This window comes from Zonotrichia leucophrys, chromosome 12 (assembly GCF_028769735.1).
Source record: "Zonotrichia leucophrys gambelii isolate GWCS_2022_RI chromosome 12, RI_Zleu_2.0, whole genome shotgun sequence".
In the NCBI taxonomy this organism is placed as follows: Eukaryota; Metazoa; Chordata; class Aves; order Passeriformes; family Passerellidae; genus Zonotrichia; species Zonotrichia leucophrys.
In genome coordinates this window covers 12,308,642-12,329,499 of record NC_088182.1, presented here as the reverse complement: position 1 = coordinate 12,329,499, position 20,858 = coordinate 12,308,642, and the positions used below count along the sequence as shown (strand labels likewise).

At 37.6% G+C, this 20,858-nt stretch overlaps 1 protein-coding gene across 7 annotated transcripts in view; it reads right to left on the bottom strand.

The window, feature by feature from the left end:
• The window catches only part of ARHGEF3 (Rho guanine nucleotide exchange factor 3), a 112,058-nt gene that overhangs the window by 33,422 nt on the left and 57,778 nt on the right, over positions 1-20,858 (bottom strand). For all 7 annotated transcript variants that reach the window (XM_064723892.1, XM_064723895.1, XM_064723889.1 and 4 more), the window contains one exon: positions 18,322-18,384. In XM_064723892.1, coding sequence (XP_064579962.1) covers positions 18,322-18,384 — 63 coding nt within the window. The remainder of the gene's footprint in view (positions 1-18,321; positions 18,385-20,858) is intronic.

Sequence of the window (20,858 nt, the reverse complement as noted above, 5' to 3'; positions counted from 1 at the left end):
ATGCAAAGAGGAGCACAGAACAATCAAAGTGATTACCTAGGAAAACGGTAAATAATAAACAAAATTAGATACAGGGTGTATAAAAGCTCCATGATTCTCAGTATGATATTGATGCCATTCAAGAACACAGCAAAAGAATTTTAGAAGAGAAGGCATTGTCACATTAAATGAATTCTTGTATTATGGGAGGCAATATGTTCCTTAATTGATGGGTAGAACAAATTTAGTGTTGAAGGCTCTGTACCATGAATACCCCACCAGCAACCCACACACACTGCACTTCCCACCATGAAATTCCCAGAGACAGCCCTTTCACTTAATGTGACCTTCATTTACTCTACATTCTCAGAGTCCTTTTACTTAACATGATCTTCAACCCTGCACACAAGCAACAGTTTAAGTAGACATGCAAGTCATCTTGATTTTTTTTTTTTTAAATCCGTCCCAAGGAATCTTATTTCACTCTTCAGCTGTCAAACCCTGAGTTTGTGTACGAGTTCTAGGCTGCAACAGAAGAGAACAAGGTTACATAACACTGCTTGGTAAGTAAAGTAGCTGTAGGAAATGGGCTTGCAAGCACTTTAACAAAGAACTGTTTCCGTAATAAAAACAGAAAACAAACTTGTAACCATCCAGAACTGCTAATTTTGACTGAAGCAAAAATATTTTGTCACCTATAAAAGTTGAAAGAGGAAAAGGAAAGTAAAATGTGCAATGGGAGTAAAGCCCATGTTTTTCCAGGCTGCAGAATTCTTTCATTTTGATTAATAATTATCCATTAGAAACATGATAACATTTCACTGCCTTTGTACTTATCTTATTCTAAACCAAGTAGCAAACAAGTGGGACAAAAAAATTGAGCAGACTGCTGGCATGTGAACATGTTGCAATAAAGCAGAAGGAAAAATGTTAATCCTTGTGTTGTACTTCAGGCACATTGTCACACATGGTACAGGTGTTCTCAGTGTGCTCTGCCAGCTCCCCTCGAATCCACTACTCCATTCCTCCCTAAAGCAAAACAGGACCCAGGAAGAGAGGCACACACTGGGGATTCAAGGGAGTTGCAATGATAATCCACAAGGAAAAAGGGTTAAGTCCTATGAAATGTCCAGCCCTTGCACTGATGAATGCAAACTGAAAGGCTGAAAGGACAGCTTCATAACAGCATAGCTGTACAATAAAGATTGGAATGCACCTCATATCTGCAGCAGAAACACAGGTATGTTATTACATACTGTTCTCTGGAATTTGGTGGTTTGTTTTTGTACAAACACTTAGGGACTACCTGCTTCTGTTCCTAATTGCTTCCTGTAGATCTGGTATTTTTATTAAACCAAAGGATATCTCTCCAAATGATTGCAGTTTTGCCACAGTGAGAATCCATCTATTTTGTTAGTTCAGGAAGTGCCATTTGTTTCAGTACGTGCTATCTAACAGCAGATGTGCATTAAAACGTGTCACTGCAGGATATATTAACCACATCACATGAACAAGCCAAACAGCTGAAATAAGAAGCTACAAAGACCTTTTGGAACATGAGCAGCCTCCCTGATCTCTATGAAACTAAATCACTAGTCTGATATTACTTGCACATATGGGAAAGATGCAATAACTGGCAACAGATCTTATGGAAGGCACAGTCAATGCTTTGCACTTGTTTTACAATTGCTACCTACCCTACAAGCACATCTTTTTCTGTCCTGAGTTATACATTTACATACCTACAGTGTATCTACAATAGAGTTGGGATTCAGATATTATTTCCCCAATATAAAATAGCTCAAGGAGGGAAGGCTGCTTTGTTTGTGGTGTACAGGTTTGGATTTTTTTAATCATTGCCTTGCCCTCACATTCTTTCTCAACATCTGCAGAATTTGATCAGCAAAAATCTCTAAATAATCATCTTCTGACCCAACATTTCTGTTAGAATTGTAATATTCCCCCATCCTCTGCAAGGTCCAAGGCAATCAAAAATCCTGCTAGCCAATTTTTACATTTGTACCCAGATTATGAGAAAGAAGCTTTGAGTGAGATATTGTAAATTTTCAAAAGTCATAGTAACAGAGATAAACCCAATTAACAAATTACTACAAACAAAGATACCCCTTGCAAAAAGAGAAAGTAGAAAGAGGGAAATCTTTAATCTGATCCTATCTCTGGTGTTGGGAGATGAGCAGCCTTCACTATGACTTGCTATCCAACTCAGTATGAAAATGTTACCAGACACCATGCTGAAAATGACATCAGGAATACTGTCCAGTGTTCCTCACCCTCTCTTTAACCTTACGGAATCATATAGCACAAATCCAGTTTTGCCACAAAATACCCATGTGCAGTTATCTCTGTAAGCACAATTTGCAGGCAAGTGGCTCAGGAATTGGACATTCTTTTCAAAGAAAGCTCCGCAGATTTTGTACCAGTAATCCCCAAATTTTAGGGATCATGGACAACAATATTAAGCAAGTGGTATGTCTACCAATGGTTTCAAGCCTGTAATTAGGAATTTTCTATATATTTTTTTTCATTCATGTGGCCACAAGAATCATTAAGGTGCTCTCTGAGACAGTGTTGTCTGCCATCCATAATCTCAGGACTGCTTTTTCAGGCCTTTTAACTAAAGGTAACAGCTGTATTTGTGAGGTGATCAATATTCACAAAGTGCCTGAACAGTTCACATTGAAAAAAAGAACAGAATAACAGAATTGAATGACACTCAAGACCCCTCCCCCAGTACTAACCAGTGGAAAAAAGGGCAAAAATACTAAATATATATTTCAAAGAGATAACACTTTGATCACAGTTGTTAAGATTCTTATACGATCGTGTTGTTAAATATTTTTCCATGTGTGAATGAATTCCACTACCTAAGACCACAGTTTCTTTCCTACTGTATTCAGTATTTCTAGGGTGAGGATTATGTCTTGTTTGTGAAACTGGCTGGAAGTTTCTAATGGTTCTTTTCAGGAAGCATGCATCTGTTTTTCAAACCTGTTCCTTCCTAAACTTGCTAAAGTTGGCCCCAAAAATGTATCAGGAAATAACCAGAGGATGAGGGGGATGGGGAAGGAACTTCAAAGACACCTTTTCTTAATTAAATCTCGAAGTGTTACTCCTTCCTGTTGAAGTGAGTCAGGCAGGGCTTTAGCTGTCGCACCTGACAGGGGGAGGGGAGGTGTCAGCACGGACAAGGGGTTTGTGTTTCAGCTGCCTCCTCTAATTGGCAGCCTGGAATTAATTAATGAAGTGGAACTAGCACACACTTGAGTGCAGCACACAATTAAGCATGGCAAGGAGTATCAAAAACCACTGCTGCTTGCTTTAATACTCTTTTATTGCAACAGAACATGGAGAGGTAAAACAGGAAAGGCAAATGCCAATTACCAGAGACACGAGGGTGCCTCTGGCAGCCACTGGTACCATCTGGGTCTCAGTCTGCTGCTAAGCTTTACCTGAGCAAGCAGTGAGAACAGTCATCTTACCTAATAAACAATAGCCTTTTCCATTTTTAGTCTTTTTTTTGTCTCAGAATTATTTAAAATATTCTGTCTAAAGCCATCTGATTCATGTGGCTGCTCCAAGTAGTCTCAGCTGGAACCTCTCAGTTCACTGTATCAGCATTTCAACTACCAATTCTGCTGGAAAGCCAGGGTCAGGAATGTGTCAACTCCATGGATTCATCAACTCATGACAGGAATGTCATTTCTGTAACCTTTCCTCTTGATCAGCTCTTAGTGCTCAGCACAACCCACCTTCCCATAGATGAGGCCAGATATTTAACTTCTGTATTTTAAAGAACAATCTTTGGAGGGGCATGGAGAAAAAAAATCCCCAGTTATTTTTGGAGCATTTCCTTCCATTTATTTTTGTTGTTAAGTAACAGCAGATTTTACATGCTTATTTTTGGGTTCTGCTTTAACTGCCCTGACAGAGTATTGCAAAGCAGCAGCTGATTCCTTCACAAATGATGTGCCTAAACAAATCAGCACAAGTGACTTTTGTAACTTTACAGCTACATTACATCAATACCCACCAGAACCTAAGAGTGCCAGTGACTGCTGCTCACAGGGTAACTTGCACCCATTTGCAGCTTCAGAATTGCTGTTGATTCAGTTTTGCTGTACATAAGCAGCAATTCAAGTAATTATTAATCCTATAAAGGAGAAAGAAGCCATTGAAGCTGTTTTCAGGTGATGCCATTCCAAACTCACAAGTGCAAGCTTGGCTGGCTCAAACTGCTTCCATCTCAGGAAAGGAGAGCAATCTGAGAACAATAAAGGGTTCCTTCATTTGCTGTTGCAATCCCCAAGGATTAGACCTACTTTTTCCATATAGAAGCTTCCACATGGAAGAGCTATAACATTTTTGGTTTTCTGATGATCCTTTAACAGACAAAAGATATTAATGCTGCCACTAACAATTTGTTCCTTCTTCCATTTCCTTTTTCTTTACACAATGGGAAATTTCAACTCTTTTTTTTTTTTTGGAGTTACTTCTAAGAAGTGGAAAGTGATGCAAGGCAAAATGAAATCTGTCATAGTTTCATTACCAGTGTAGCTGTACCTACATATACCATAGCAGCTGTTTCATAAAGGCTTCATCAACTCTTCCTTTCCCACTTGCATATAGGTTTATTTTTTGGAATGATCTCACACATCAGGTTACAAGAAAAAAACCTGAATGCTGCTGAGTGCACCAATTCTTTGCTTCTTAGACTAAGGTCACTAAAAGGAGACTATAGGATGAGAGCTTTACCAGTAAATTCATCCAGCACTTACATATCTACAACTTTGTGGTCTGTTTAATGTTCAGAATTACTTTATAAGATGTCCTCATCTGTATCTCTCACTTGTAGAGGGTTTTTTGGCCTACTTAAGTGAACACCACAAAGAGGAAGTTATTTTTAAAGAGCACTAAGAAGTGACAAATGTCAGAGAATATATCCAGTAAAAGATACACTGTTGCTTAACTAATGGATGAGAAATTATTAATATGTTGACATTATGTCTGTTTTCTGCTAATGTAAATAAAAACCACTAAAAGATTACAACAGTAAGAATCAGAGTATAGCTCTACTATTGGTGCTAAAGAAATCACTTTGGAAACAAGGCATCTCATTTGATGGAAGGGAACATTCATTCATATGTCATGTCCCCAGACACAGGAAAGAAAAAGTCTCCCTGCCAGGATGCCAAAGGCAAAACTATTTTTCCTGAGACAAACTATCTCAACTTCCTGAGGAGTTAGGCAAAAGCTGCCAGTCAGGCCCCTAATCCTACCCATGACCCAAGAGTCAACTTAGAAAAATCACTGAATTTAAAAATACAAGGTAGAGAAATGATGAATGACAAAGGCAATAAATAGGCAACAAATATGAGCTCTCTCTGACAAGGTAGTGTATTTTGGAACTTCTGTAAATGACATTTTTAAAGCCTGTGCACAGAATATTTCAAGTGAGAATTTGATACAGGTGCTGGCTAGAAAGTATTCTGGCAGAGATCAGTACATTTAGCTGTGCTCTAAGGGCTCTTATCATTTTGGGTTTTGGGTTTCTTCTTTTCCTTCTTACTCTATGACAGAAGACCATTGCATTGACTTCATGCAGTAAACTGATTTTAAATTTGTACTGCAGTACTTCCTGGCACTGCTTTTACCTTGCTTACTCCACAGCTATGCATCCTGCATCAAAAGACTGTCTCACTACAGCAGCTCCTGAAATTCTGCACCCAGACCAAGCTCAATTACATCATAAATAAACACAAGAATAGTACTTTCCATTTCAGTAACATTTCCATATTCCTTTAGGTTTGATGAATAAATTTGCTTAGTACCACTAAGGAAAAATAAGCTCATCAGCATTTCACAACCACAAAACCAAGCCAGAGAATATGTAAGTGATAGATGAAGTTGATGAGAAATATGCTCTGTAACCACAAACAGATTTTTAACTTCAGGCAATGTCAAACCCAGCCTCCACATCACTTCCTGGGCCAATTCCACATAGACACGGGCAGCAAGTTCATTATCATCATCATAAGTGTTAAAAACTTCATGTTAGCAAAAAGGGCATAAAAAGCTGCTTATTCAGACAAGAGGTTAAAAAGGCAAAAATGTCTTCAAACATGAAAACATTCAAACTGCTTGAATTCAGAGCACATTTCATACAGAGTGCAGGAAGTCACTGTGCTATTCTAAGTGATGGTACAAAAGAAAAAAAAAGCCACAAAAGAAGCACAACAAACATGCTGTAAGCAAGAAATACCAGAATATAAAACAAAAAATCTCCCTGAAACAACACAATGCTTACAGTGAATAACATAATGTAAACAACATAATCCAATACAACAATGCTCTTACAACTCTCAGCTTTATGACTCAAAGTTGACTCATTTGTCTTAATTAAGAAGCAACTATGGAGCTTTCATAAAAGAGGTAAGAAACACTTCATGTACTACTTATAAATACTTTCAGAACTTTCATTATGGTTAATTAATAAATAGTATAAGAAAAACTTGTGTAGCCTCTCCAAGAATGCTTTTGCTCCCATGACAAACCCACTTGACACAGTTTGCATCTTTCATAGTCTCATCCTGTTCCCATCCCATCACATACACATCCCTGACCACCTCTGGGTCCAGCAATAGATAGAAATTAGGCCAAAAAGATCTGATTTAGAAGATGAAAGATCTGATACATAGATATCTATAAGCAATAAATAAGACCCTATGCCTATTCAAACTTTGTTAATATTTTTACACAATCTGGGTTCCCACTCCTTAAATGAAATCAATAGTTACTGGAAGTAATTTCATTAATTTCACAGGAAGAAGGAATTTACTGCCAGCCTCTCTCCCTCCAGCTAAGGGCTTGAATTTGTTCTGTTCATTATTGAAGTTCTGGAAGTGTATAATTAGTTTAATTTATTTTGAAAGGTCTTCACTAACCTTTGCAGAAGAGTAACTGTTATGTCAGGAACACAAAGATCTTGACCTTATGTATTTAAGCCTCCGCTATCCTACCTTGCCACTGCCTGTCTCATAATTGAAAGCTACAACAAACCAGAGAGATCTCTTGAAAGATGGAGGATTCATTGAAGGCCCAATAACACATAACCAGTTTTTATATTTAAGAACTCACCTCAAACAGTGAAAAGGAAAATCACAGAATCCAAACTTGGGCCTTAAGCAGGTGAACTGTAATTCCAGCAGCCCTCTGCACACTCTCTATAATTATCAGGGTCCCTACACAGCCACCAGCTACACCAGCAGGAACACATTCCTGTGTTATGTAAAATGAATTATTTAAAGCTTTAATAATCAATTGTTTATCCACAGAATTGTAAAACTAAACCATCATAAACTGGAAATTTATTTCAGGAAGAGGCAGCTGATATAGGATAAACTTAATATTCGCAACAGCACCATCATGCTTTGTTTTACTTTATCAAGTAAATAAATCACTCAGGCTGTCAATGCTTCATCAGGTAAGTGCCCTGAATATATTAACATAAAGTTTGTTCTGAAGACAAGGATGAAAAATTTACATTTCTTTACAAACATGATTCAGTACAGTAAGGTAATTTGGAAGGGAAAAATCTTAAATTATAAGTTTTAAGAGGAAACACACAAAAATTAAGTGGTTTTAATTAACATGCTAAAGAAAAGCCAGATGAGCGGACTGTTGCTGTCCTCTGAATTACATTTTTAGAAAATCAAATCAAAAGTCAATTACATTCTCACAGTGAGTTAAAATTGAGTAGAAGCATTAAACACACAGCAACAGATATTTAAATATATTAAGTTACCTACAGTAAGATTTGGAAATTAAATGCTTCAGCACCTTTGACAACTCTATGCAGATGAATGCATCCATCACTACCTAAGCATCTTTAAAAAAACCTGGCATAAAATTCTAATGCAAAGGAATACCTCTGGCAGCTAAACTGCCTGCATTCCAGGAAGGAGAGCTTTAAAAGATTGTGGTTTTGTTTCCAATTCTATCAAATGTTCACTAAAGAAGTCAGTTGACTGAGATAAATCAAGTGAATCCCTCCTCCATGAAGGGATTAAGCTCTTAGAGGCAAACAAAACTCAAAGGGCAACCTCTACCACAAGTACAAAGCAAATATATACAGTTTAAATAATGTATTTTATGTAGAAAAATAGTAATGAAAGGCTGAACATTTCCCAAGACAAAGTCAAATCCTTTCAGTATTGGTTTCTTTAAGAACAGTGGTGAAAAATATCAGCTAGATTGTTATAAACATTGCCTTAAGAATTACAGATCAATTAAAAAATAGAGCTTTTAATCCAACTAATGGCTGATATCACAGATAAGACAGAAGAGAATATAGTGGAAGTAAATGAAAAATTCTCTAATATAGCAGCAGATTTACATTTTATTCTGCAAATGCAGAACTGTGTCAATGAACCTTGCAGGTTTACAGCAAATTTTTTTACTTTTCTGCTGACTCATTTTTGTAGTCATGTAAATGAAGAAGTTCAAATAAGCGTAAATATCTCATGAGTCACCACTAGAGATGTTCTGTCCTCATCCAGGTGGGATGACTTTACAAAATACTATTGTTCAGTCTTCTGTAGGTTAGTGGGTATATCTAAACCACCAAGAGTATTACTCTGCAAGTTTTAGTTCTCTTTTTTCTGCAGTCTTGCTCATCATCAGCAGAGGTGACATGCTAATATACTGTTGACAAACACAATGAAAACACACTTAGGAAAAAAAGGGGTTTTTTTGTTTTGTGGTTTTTGTTTTTGTAAAATGCTCTTGGAGCATTTAGAAACATTTGTTAAGCTTCCACTTGCTGAGGGCTTTCCCCTCCTGGCTGCTTCCCACACCATGGAAAGGACACAGGGTGCAGGTGCACAACAGAGCCAGCAGCTGTAAGCAGACACCCTTCAGCTGTCCTGATTACAGAGTTACAGTGATAACAGAATGATAGAAAAAGCAATAAAAATTTTTCCCTAAAAGATAAGAGGACCTAGAGGCTACTACCAAATGAATTGAAAAATCACTGCTATGCAGACATCATTTTCCAGGATTATTGTGGCATTTCCACAGCATTCTAAGATTACCCCAGAGAAAAGTATGAAACTTTTATGACAAATCATGTTACACTTCTCTGTTTTAATATTCACCTGCTTATGTCCCCCTACACTGCCCTGCACTGGAGTGGGGCATTGGGATGTGCCCTTCCCACTGCAGTCACAGCACTGGCACTACAGAACATCCCCCAGGCATTTCTGTGCTTTGGTCTCAAAGCAGGTCAGGAAAACAAACACAGATTTGTTGCATTTTTCAGATAAGGATCTGATCAAGAGAGAAGTCCAATGAGCCACTTGAAGGATACACAGAAAATTTAAAGCTCGTGAGGAATAAAAACAAGCCAAATAGACCATGCAACCACAAATATCTGAGTGAAACTTGTTATCTCTTTTTGAAAAAAAAAACTACTTTCACCAGCTAAAATTAGGAAGTACCTACTAGAAAATGTTTAACAGTAAGGTTGTCTTTGTTTTCCTTGTTGCTAAGCTCTTGCTGAAGAAGTTATTTGATAATGACTTTCCTGCTAAGATGCAGCTTGTTTTAAAAAACAAAAAGCCTAGTATAAGAGGTTTCTTCAAAAGATGGAAGCATATGTTATCTATTATTTAATGAAAATCACCTCAATATATTGATGAAATCACTTTAGCTTCACATTACCTGAAACAAAAACACGTCCTCTGACCTACCTAAGGAAAAGGCATCACCTGAAAGAACTGGTTATCTGTAGGTTCCTGGCTACATAAAAAGTACCATACAGGATCCCCTGGCCATACCTGTTCAGGGGATTTTATACTGATCTGAATGCTCACATGTGGTGTAAGATAGTGCCTGAAACTGGTTTGTGACTAGGAAACCTTGTTAACAATGGACAGAGAAGCTCTAAGCTGGATTGCCTGCAGGAGTAGTAGAGGCTTCTACAAAAGACCATGCAAAATTATCTGTAATGAATAATTTCATTATCATTTAATTCAACCACCAGGAGATGGATGGGACAATGCCCTTACAAGGCCTGTCCTAATGCTATGATGTAGAGAGCCATCCTGGTGTATTTCAGTATTTATGTACCAACTTCATTTCCTATTATGATTGATCATTTAGAGGCACAGCCAAAATGAAGCTGGCATTGCCAAAATGTATGGACTTAACTATGCAGCCATGCTAATTCAATGAATCCTGACTTGGCTTGCACTCCAGGCTTCAGTCAGCACTGGACTGTGTCAAGCACTCCCAGTGGATATTATTTGAGGATGAATGGGCCATCCTTTCCTTCTTCCATAGAATAAATACAGGTAGACTGCTTCAGCCAAAAGTTTAACATAACTTGAAAAACCTCAACTCTGGCTCCAGGCCACACACAGCCCATTGCTTACACGGTGCCTTCATTTTTTTTACAAATTATGTCTGCACAGTCCATATTATTAATTCAATATAAAATACAGTTCCCAATAATGATGTATAAAACTTAATTTTAGAAAATGTATGGCATTATACGTTATTTATCTCTATAGAACTAGTATCAGGGCTTACTTTGACCTCTAAATAAACCAAATTACTGTAACTCATTACTTGATTGAATTTCATTATGAAAACCTGCCCTGCAAGCCTTCATCAAACCAACCACTGCACACATTGCTTAATAGATATCCAACTTCATAGCTGCCAATAACATCTGGCTAATTTCAGTTCACAAATGCTCCCAGTCTGCCATGTGAAAACAAGCAAATGTCAAGCCTGTTTCTGTAACCCAAAAGTAATTTAAACTGAAACAGAACACAGACTTATGTATTCTACTTTTGACTGAATCAGAAAGATAAAATGTGTTACATGCAAATATTATAAGAATTACAAAGTCTTCATATTTCTAAAGATAAAGTTATCTTCCATCTCATATTTCTCACTGAGGTAATTTGCTGCTATTGAGAGCTAAGTCCACAGACTGAGTGGATGTTTTTGATGAAACCTTAGCTCCTTTTCTTCTCTTTTATCAGTATAGCCAAGGGAAGAAAAAATTGGCACCTCACCTAAGAATTGGTATAACCTGCTTCCAGATTTTTATCAGAAGATTTCCACAGTTCCCAAGACTTTATCATAATCTAAGATTTGACCAACAACTAAACCCCATGGCAAAAGTGTAAGGGATAGCTTTGCAGTGTCTGAAAAGCATCAGGTTTGGGGTTTTATCACATCTTTCTTGCTCCACAGTGATGCACATTTCAGTTTCAGAACACTAACACTGAGCATGCCTCATCAGGAAAAAAAATTTGAAGAAAAATAATTTTCTAGGAACTGACAAGTTCCCCAACAAAACTTCCCCAACAAATCCCCCAACAAAACCATTTTATGGCTTTACTTCCCCCTCAGAGACTGCAGAATGCCAAGAACTATATAAATAATTTCAAAGGAAAGGAAACTGTACATACAACAAATTGATGATGTTGTATCAAATAAAGATTTGCACATTAATTTAAATAGGAGCAGACAAATAGATGCCAGCAAGTCACAATAAGATAGTGTTATAGTTTGAGCTAAACCATTAAAAAAGTTAGTTTTAATGATCATACTTCATTTAAGGTATCTATAGACCAGCTTTAATTTCTAGAAATTGGGTGAATATGTACCAGAGATACATTTTCTTACTCAATTCCCAAGTATGTTTCAAGAAAGTTTGGTGCATGTTTCCAAAGGTTTGGCATATTTGTACAGGCAGATTGGCACTGAAGATGTTCATCACACATTTGCTGTCTTCACCAAAATAATCCTTGAGATTTAATGGAACTATTAGCCAAATTCTGAGAAGTTGTTCACATAAATAAAGAGTGATTGTATAACTACACAGGAACTCTGAGATCACACTAGCATGCAGAGGGGGAAAAATGCAGCCTGACCAGCAATTTACACATTTTTCCAATACAGCATTGTAGGCCTTATCTAATGAGAAATAGCAAGAGAATTAACAAAATAGAGCTTTAAGATACAGAACATTACTGCAAATAATGCCAGCAGCAGAGGGGGTAGTCTGTGACAATCATATGAGGGATTAATAATGGATTAAGAATAGTCACTGTATAATGAAGTCTGAATCCAGATGAGCACTGACCACCCTGCTGCATAGCAATATTCAAAGGTTATGAATAATTCAAACATATTGCATGCACCTTACTGGGCAAGCTGAAGACCTTTTATACTATGAACATGCAACAGACCACAGTTTAGAGAAATAAAAGACCCAGATACAATATATATTTTAATTATCTTGACTCTGATAAGCTGATGTGGAAGTAATCCTCTCTAAGCTTATAAAGCTAGCTTGCCATACCTTAGCAATCAAATATAATTGAATTTATAATTAAGTTTAATTAGGTCAAATAATGTCTCAGCTATATTGACTATAAAACACATAATAAATGATCACTTTGCACTAAAAGCAATCAAAATTAATGAACTCTGGTCTAGTGCATGCAAATGTAGCTCAAGTCTGGGTACCTTTTCGTTTGTATTTTATACTGGGACAAGTTTTAATAACTTGCAAGCAGACAGATGAGCAATAAGACATTTCCAGTTCACTCAGTGGTAAGTGACTATTTGGCAGAGCTTAATTTTCAGTAATAATTGTTCTATAGAACAAAAATAAATAGCTCTTCTGAAAGTTTACCTTATTTATGAAAGTGTTTTAAAAGTTTAGTTCATCATGTATTTGTTATATGATTCTTCTCAAAATAACAACAACAGTAATTTCCATGAGTTTACAACAGATCTGCATAGAACCAATTGCAGAGGAGAACTGCAGCCTTTTGCACTGACTCTTTTTGTGGATGGAATTTTGCTCAAGTACAATTTTATTCTGAAAAGCCCACATTTTGTATTATGCTTTATCAGCTTTTTGTTCTGGAAATCTCCTGAGTTACTTATGATTTTACAGAGCTCAGCCATCCAAGGCACACAATGTCATCACATTACAAGATTTCAGCCATGCAGTTACCCCCTTAGAACAGCCATTAAAAATGCAGGGCTGGTAAGTGCCTTGCTGAGTGCTCTGTGCAGTGATCTCCAGATAACAGTGTTCACCACCACTTTGCTCAGTGGGCTGTATTAACTCTATTTAACAGCTATGGAATACAAGAAAGAACCAGCTGTCTGTGCCTGAGTAAGGAGCACAGCCCTGCAGTGCTGCACCAGGCTCAGGAGAAGGCTGCCCTGAATGAAGAACCACATTTCAATGCTGGGTTATGAGGAAAGAACAGAAGTCACCGCAGCAACAAGGAGCAAAAGCACAGACAGAAATAATAATCCAGAAGCTGCTCAGAATTCAACTAAGGAGAGAATGTCTGCAACAGGAGGAATATAGAGCAGGGCTCATTGAGGTGTTTGAAATACAAAAAATACTTTGCCCTCTATGATCATTAAAGCTGTCTCAGTTTACAGGCCCCAATTCCCCAGCCTTTAAAGAGACAGCAATAAAATGTGAAGTTTATGTAAGCCAGGTTAATTACATAGTGTCTCTAAATCATTAAGCATACACAGATCCAGAAGCTATCACCATTCTAAGAGCACAAGCATCAAACACCACTGGCTGAGTTAGCTGGACAGACTGAAGTCCATTGACTGAGTGAGGCCAACATGAACACAGCCATGGCAGGTATCAGGCACATCTCCCTTTAAATCAACTCCTGACTGCTGTGGCCTTGTCCATTCATGCACTCAGCCCTCACAGTCTGCTGGCCACATCTGTCACAAGTTATCACAAACTATTTGACATTGAGGAGATTTGCAAATCCACTTATTTAAGCTGGCAATAAAATGAGCCAAGTCGAACCAGTCAGTTTAATAAGCCACTTCATCAACTCCTGAAGCATCAATGCCAGTCCAGATCACTAAACAAATACAAAGATCATTTAACATGCTCAGGTTACCAGTCCTTGTCCTGAGTCAGCAAAGCTCCAAGCAGTGTTTCCTGTGAAAGGAAATTCTGTCAGTATGACTTATTCCCTTGGAAAAGACAGGTATGTCTGGCAATGGTCAGTCACAAAAAAAAAAAAAAAAAAATTGAACTATTTTTGTAAAAGGACTGTAGACACATGATGACGTAATTGGCAGGAGACCCATCTGGATGTTGCTTTCCAAGGTATGAAGTAATCCAGTCATTAAATAGTTAATAGCTTCTTTCTTTGCCACCCCCACCCTGTCCTGGACAAAGGTGGCCACCAGACACATTTACACAAACTGGATTGTTGGACATTAAAGACGGCCAGATCTTTCCATTGCCAAGCACAAAAACGAGGTGCACCCCTGAGGGGATGCCTGTGAAACCAGCACAGAGTGAATGCACCACCAGCTTTTCACATCAGCAGCACAGGGAGCTGCAGACCTGGCCAGACCAGGAGTCATTCAAACCAGACAATGTGCAGCACAGGAGAGCCTAATATACTGATTTGTTATATACATACAATATTTAATAAAAAATAACCAATTTATTATTTGTAAAATTTTAATGATCTATCATTATCTCACTGAAAATCTGAACATGTAATAAGGAACACATGCATTCAAATTTTCATATTCTTAGGCCTGGAAAACAAATGATTCACTGAAGAAACAATTTGGCAGATCTTTTCAGGGCATAAGACAGTTGCTAGACAAAGGAACTTGAACATTTAATTATTTACATCATGCTATAATCCAAAGATTCCAATTAAGCATAGAGCCCTCATTTAGTAATTTCAAAGCTGTCATTGCTTGGAAGAAAGGAAGGCATTGCATTGGGCTAAGCAAAGTCTCCTGAGAACAGCCATGACAGGCTAAGGATGGATCTCAGGCCAGCACCACTTCCCCAGCAACAGTGAGAAAAGGCTGCCCATGTGAAAGCAGAGTAAACACCTGGTGACAGACACACAGTCTGCTCTCCCAGACTCAGAAATATGCAGCTTCAAGGGCTTCCTCAGATGGGTGGCTTCACTCAGTCTAACAGCTCTTGGCAGTTTTTCCTTCCATGAATTTACCCTATTTGTTTTTTTTGAACTCCTGCAAAACCTCTGGTATCCACAACACCCTGTGCCAGAATTGTGCCACTGTGTGGTGGCATGGCTTTTGCTTTGGTAGGAACCTACAAACAGCTTTATTTTGTGCCCTTATTCCCAAGGGAAGAAATAACCTTACACAGACCATTTCGCATGGAACTAATCACGTGCCAATTTGTTCCCAGGATATTTGATTTCAGTTTATATAAGTTCCACTATATTTGACTGTTTTTTAAACAGAAACTGTTCCAAACTTTCAATTGTTCTAGACACTTCTTCTCACCCCTTTCTTCAGCCCCCTCTCCATTTTTGGGAGTTAGTTACTCTGTACATGAGGCAACAGAGAAAGGAAAAGTGACCTTGCATAACACCACCACAGCTGGTTTCTGTGAGGTATGAACTGATTCTTTTTGACATTTTCCTTTTTTTTGAAATTTGCCATCACAAACATGAGAACAAAAGACAGCCAACTCTCTGCCTCGTAACAGAAATCTTGAATTACCTATAACCTAAGCTATGGCTCTCTAAAATCAAAACCCAAAACATAAAAAGACACATCTCTACTCAATATAAATAACATTTAAGCACAGAGAGAACAAAATGCTTCCACAGGTAAGTTATTCAGCCATGGACTGTCAGATTCCATCCATCCCTTTTGTGCCACAACATTCCACAGTGCAATTAGAAGACCCTCCAGTGTTTCCCAAACCATGAGACATTTGGTATTCAGTCTAGCTGCATTCTCAGCACTGTCTTTATCATTAATCATAAGAAAAATATAACATGAAAGGAAAAACAAAAGTTTATTTGGCATGTCTAGGAGGCTCACAAAGGTGATAGTCCTTCTTTGCTTGGGGGGATGATAATCTAATGGGCAGGAACACAAGTCATGGGAAAATGTAAACTCTTCCTGTCCAACTTGTTTTAATGTCAACAGCACCTGGTTTTGATGGGCACACTTGAACCATTACCTGAAGTTAAAAATCCTGAGGGTGTTGTTCTAAATTCACATGCCAGGCTCATTTCTTAACCAAAGGCACCCACCCTCTCCAAGTCATTTATCTTGACAGTTTAAGTCTCCTGGCACAGCCTGAGGCAAACTGGCCCTAAGAGCAGCTCCTGTCAGAGGGGAGGGCACAGCCAGTGCTGAACAGGAACCTGCAGTACTGCAATGTGCAGCAGTTCAGGGCAAGGTAAGCTCAGAGACACAAAACACAATATAGTCTGTGCAGCACAAATCAATCAGCACTTCCCGGTAACAGAAAAAGGGGTGACAAGCTTGAAGTTATCTCAAGCAGAACAAGATAAATCAACTAATGTTTACATAAATTGTACATTTAAATAAATGATCATTCTTCAAGATGCAATGCATACCCTTTATATCCTCATGGGATATTCCTCACCCTGTTGACCTGCGTGATTCTGAAGCACTCTAAGGAAAGATTCAAACTTCTTCACCCATTCATTTCTCACCCCTACTTTCTAACACAGACTCCAGCATGCATTTACATTGAAACAGTGAAATTCTGCCTTGATGACAGTGAGAAGGGTTTTCTTAACAGCCTTTCACACATTTTATTGACAAGATTCCCCTAAAATAGGGATTTACAAATCTTTTAATGAAAATCCAAATTCAATGGTTTTATTAGTCATGGTCTTACAGATCAATATTTAGTGAATTACTTTATCTCTTGTCAGATTCATGTTTGTTTTGGCAGTAATAATGGTTACATAAAAAAGCAATACTAAGAAAATAACAGTTTATAAATGTTAAGTGGTATTTAATAACTGCAAATGAAAGACATTGCTATTATTATTGCTGTATCTAATGCTCACCAGAAAACTACAAACTTCTCTCTGCTCAGTGCTCTGTCTGTATTTCCATGGAGCAAACTCAGAGCTAAGATCACATTAGATCACTCTCCCCCAGGAATTCTATTAGCAGAAATTGTCCCCTTCAAGCAGTATTTAAATCTTTAGCTATTAGCCAAAGGAGAAGCTATATTTATCCAAATATTTCTACAGCAGTGTAACAGATTCTACACAAGGAAATTTTACCTAATTGTCCTAATCACCCAAGAATAAAATACACACTTTTCTGAGAAACATAAAACTAGTTAAACCCAACATTTTCCATTTTTAGAGTTAAGCATCTAAAAACTATCAATTTGTCTAAAATAATAATAAATAATCAACAATTTCCAATTTTCCCTGAAGAATAACAATTACTTTCAAACTCCTTTAAAGGAATGACAATTCCTTTGAAGTTGGGCCCAATGTCAGGTCTGATGGGATGAACTAACATTTAAGTATTAGCTCACAGACAAGGTCAGGCTACTGTGGGTTTATGATTTCCAGAATAGTGCTGGATTCCACCCAGCTCACTTGAAGTGCCTGCAAAAGCTTCTGTTTGTCTGCAGCCATCCAGGCAGGTGAGCCCTTAAATGTAATTAATGCTTCAAAGAACAGGTGTACTTCAAACCAAAATTAACATCTGATCGTTAAAGAAACCACAGCACTAGGTTGGACACTTGCTAATAAATAAAACTCTTAAAACAAGCAGTCTTGATTCTCTATTTTTTCCACAATGTTTTCTGTCTGTACTATGTGAGAGGTCTACAGAAAAGGAAAACTGGTTCAACAGCTGACTGTAAACAGAACACTGCAAATATTGATGAAAACACTGAACAGAAGGAATGGCAAATCTTCCTACCTCTATTTTAGTTCCATGAATTTGAAACTGTAACTTCAAGTGTACCTTTATGTCACAAGTTACAGGAAAAACAACACACACTGCTGCTTACTGCATAATTACCCTCATTAATACTTTGATTCAACACCCACCATAATCAACAGAAAGAGTTTGGTTCCTACAGCTTGCATTAACCACCACTGACAACTGAAATGGAATTTCTCATACACCCATTCAACAGTATAAAAGGTCTATATTTAAATCCTGCATTCGCAAAGCCCTTTTATAATTTTAATTATTTACTAATAAGAGATTCAATGCTTTACAATAAACTGTCATTATGACATCATTTTTCTTTTAAAGGTTTAATACAGAAAATGAGAGAAGCAATATAACAAACTTTTTTTCATAACAAGCAGAACAAGTTATTTGTGCTATGTATGAAAACAACACGGCTAAGAAGATGGAACAGGCTGATTTCAGAATACTCCTAACAGCCATATTTTAGTTTCAGGGGTAGAGAGGGAGGGCAAAAAAGAGAATTAAATTACTCACACTTGTATCCAGGCTGCAGATACTGATTGTATCTTCATCTTGAGTACTCTGTTTCCGTTTTTTCTATAAAACAAAATGAAAAGAAAGCTCAGTTTTGATGAACAGTAGCAACTGCCTTTGGTTTGATCCCAAGACAAGCATACATCATGATGTCATACACATAAATATATGTGTATATTTATTTAACTTACTCTCATTATCATTATAATCACCATGCATGTGAATATAAACTCTCTTTTCACAAGTTGAAAAGCTACCCATTAGCACATAGTGAATTAAATGCTGTTCCTTTTCTGCTCAGATAGGTTCACTGCAATTAAGAAACCTACTTCTAACTAAAAGCACAAGTAATTACTCCATATTGTAAACTGTATTTTGGCACTTGATATGAACTTTTGTAACCAGTAACACTGTTAGGAAGAGAAACTCACATTTTGTGCTGAAAGCATAAACATAAGATTTTTCAAGGGCTACCTTTAGCAATCAAGTCCTATCCACAGACAGTGAATATAAAAGGTGAAATGTACTGCGGGAATCACGAGTGCATGTTAGGGTTTCACTCTCCATGTCAGTGATTACATTCTGCTCTATATTCAGGTTTTGGGTTTGCAAATGGCAAGCCCTCCCTTGTGTCATTTCACAGGTTCACCACAAGATTAATCTTCATGCACTTCAGAAAAGTGTGAAATGTCATTCAACAGAGCTCTGCATTGTCGAGCAGGCCAGGAAGCTTCAGGAAACAGGAGAAGTCACAGAATATATACATGGCTCTTATTTATCCAGCTGTGTTGTCTCCCAGTGTCAACCAGAGATAAGCAGTAACACATAATTATAGCTGGGATTTAATTTCCAGTCTACAGAAGTGAAAGATGAACAATCTAAAGACCAAAAACCCCAGACAGAAGCCATACAGAGTTCATAGGTTATGGGATGTCCAAAGCTCAGCTAAAAGGTAGAAGCTGCACATAATGAAGGCATTTCTTATTAAAAAAAAAAAGATAGAAAAATTGTATCTCCCCCATCCCCAGTGTCCAATGCACCCACTCTTTTGAACCCATGAAAACAATTACAAATCTACAAAGAGTTCAACATATGGTTTTGAAACAGTTTCAATGATGAGAAAAGACAAGAAATATTTAAAACAAATATCAAACATATTTGATAATCAACTCCCTTAAAAAAAAACCAAAAAGCATATTGAACACCTATTATGTTTATCATTCCAAAAGGGATTTCAAGCAGATCTTTGACTCAATTAAATACAATTTTGCTTTTTTTTTTCAAGAAATCCTGTACTTATAGTAAACAATCATTTCACAAAATCAGCACAGCTCTGTTTTCTTTAACACTATAAAAATATGGCCAGAAACTGGACACAGTTCAGTCACACTATCACACAGGTCAGAAGTGTTTTATGAAAGTAATTCTTCACCTTCAGACTAAGCACAATCAAATCCCTCTTACTGCTACAGTATGGATTATTAGCAACAAGTTAAAGCACTGACTAGAACACAGAAATTTCTGGACCAGACCACACTGAGCTATGAACTGAGCTATGCTTGTTTATCCTGTATCAATCTTTTGTAAGGTTTGGTTCTTTCCCCCACAGGATAAACTAATCTGAATTACTATTCTTGGGCTAGCAAATGTGAATTCATTGTGAAAAACACAAATCAGGGATGAGATCTGTCAGGTCACTACTTTGCCCAGAGTAACATCTCTGGGCAAAGATTCCAGTTGCATTCTAGAACATTTTGCAGACTGTTCTTCAAGCCTAATTAGAATTCTGGGGACCCAAATGCATGCATCATTCATTTGTACTCAAAAATCATGTATTGATTCTACTTAAGTCTACACCAAGTCTTTACTTCACAAAAAGAAATAATAAAACTGGCAAGTACCAGCCTTCCAAACAGTGGACATAGGTTAAGTAAAAATGAAGGGCATTTGGATTTGGAATACAATACTGGAATACAGCTTTCTACAAGAGAAGGGTAAATTAAAATTGTGCATGGACCTGGTGTACCTGAGTCTACACTAACTGATGCTTCCAGTGCATGGATGGGCAGGATGCAACTGCATCCACAGCTTGGGATGTTGATGCTTTAAGTCTGACATCTTAGATTTGATTTCACTGCTAACGGAGTGGGACAAATGGCCACACACACAACAAACGGGCAGCTCCTTTGTTAAACAACCAACTAGGAGATTCTGACTGCAGTCACATGGTTACAGATTAACACAGAAGGTGGCATTTCCAACACTGGCCAGCTCTAAGCAAAGTGGATTGAGACTATAAATTACATAATATGAAGTAATAGGCAAGGCCACAGGATTAAAGTGAACTTGAATGAGGCAGGAGATGGTTTTACTGCAGAGGGAAGGTTACACAACAACTGTGTGTGGGCTCTAACTGCTCTGGGTCCAAAACACAGAGGTACCATGGCCAAAGCAGTGGCCATGAGGACAAACATCCATGGCAGGGCTATTCAGGTAAAGCACAGCACAAAATGGAGTCAGCAGGAATTAAAATACTT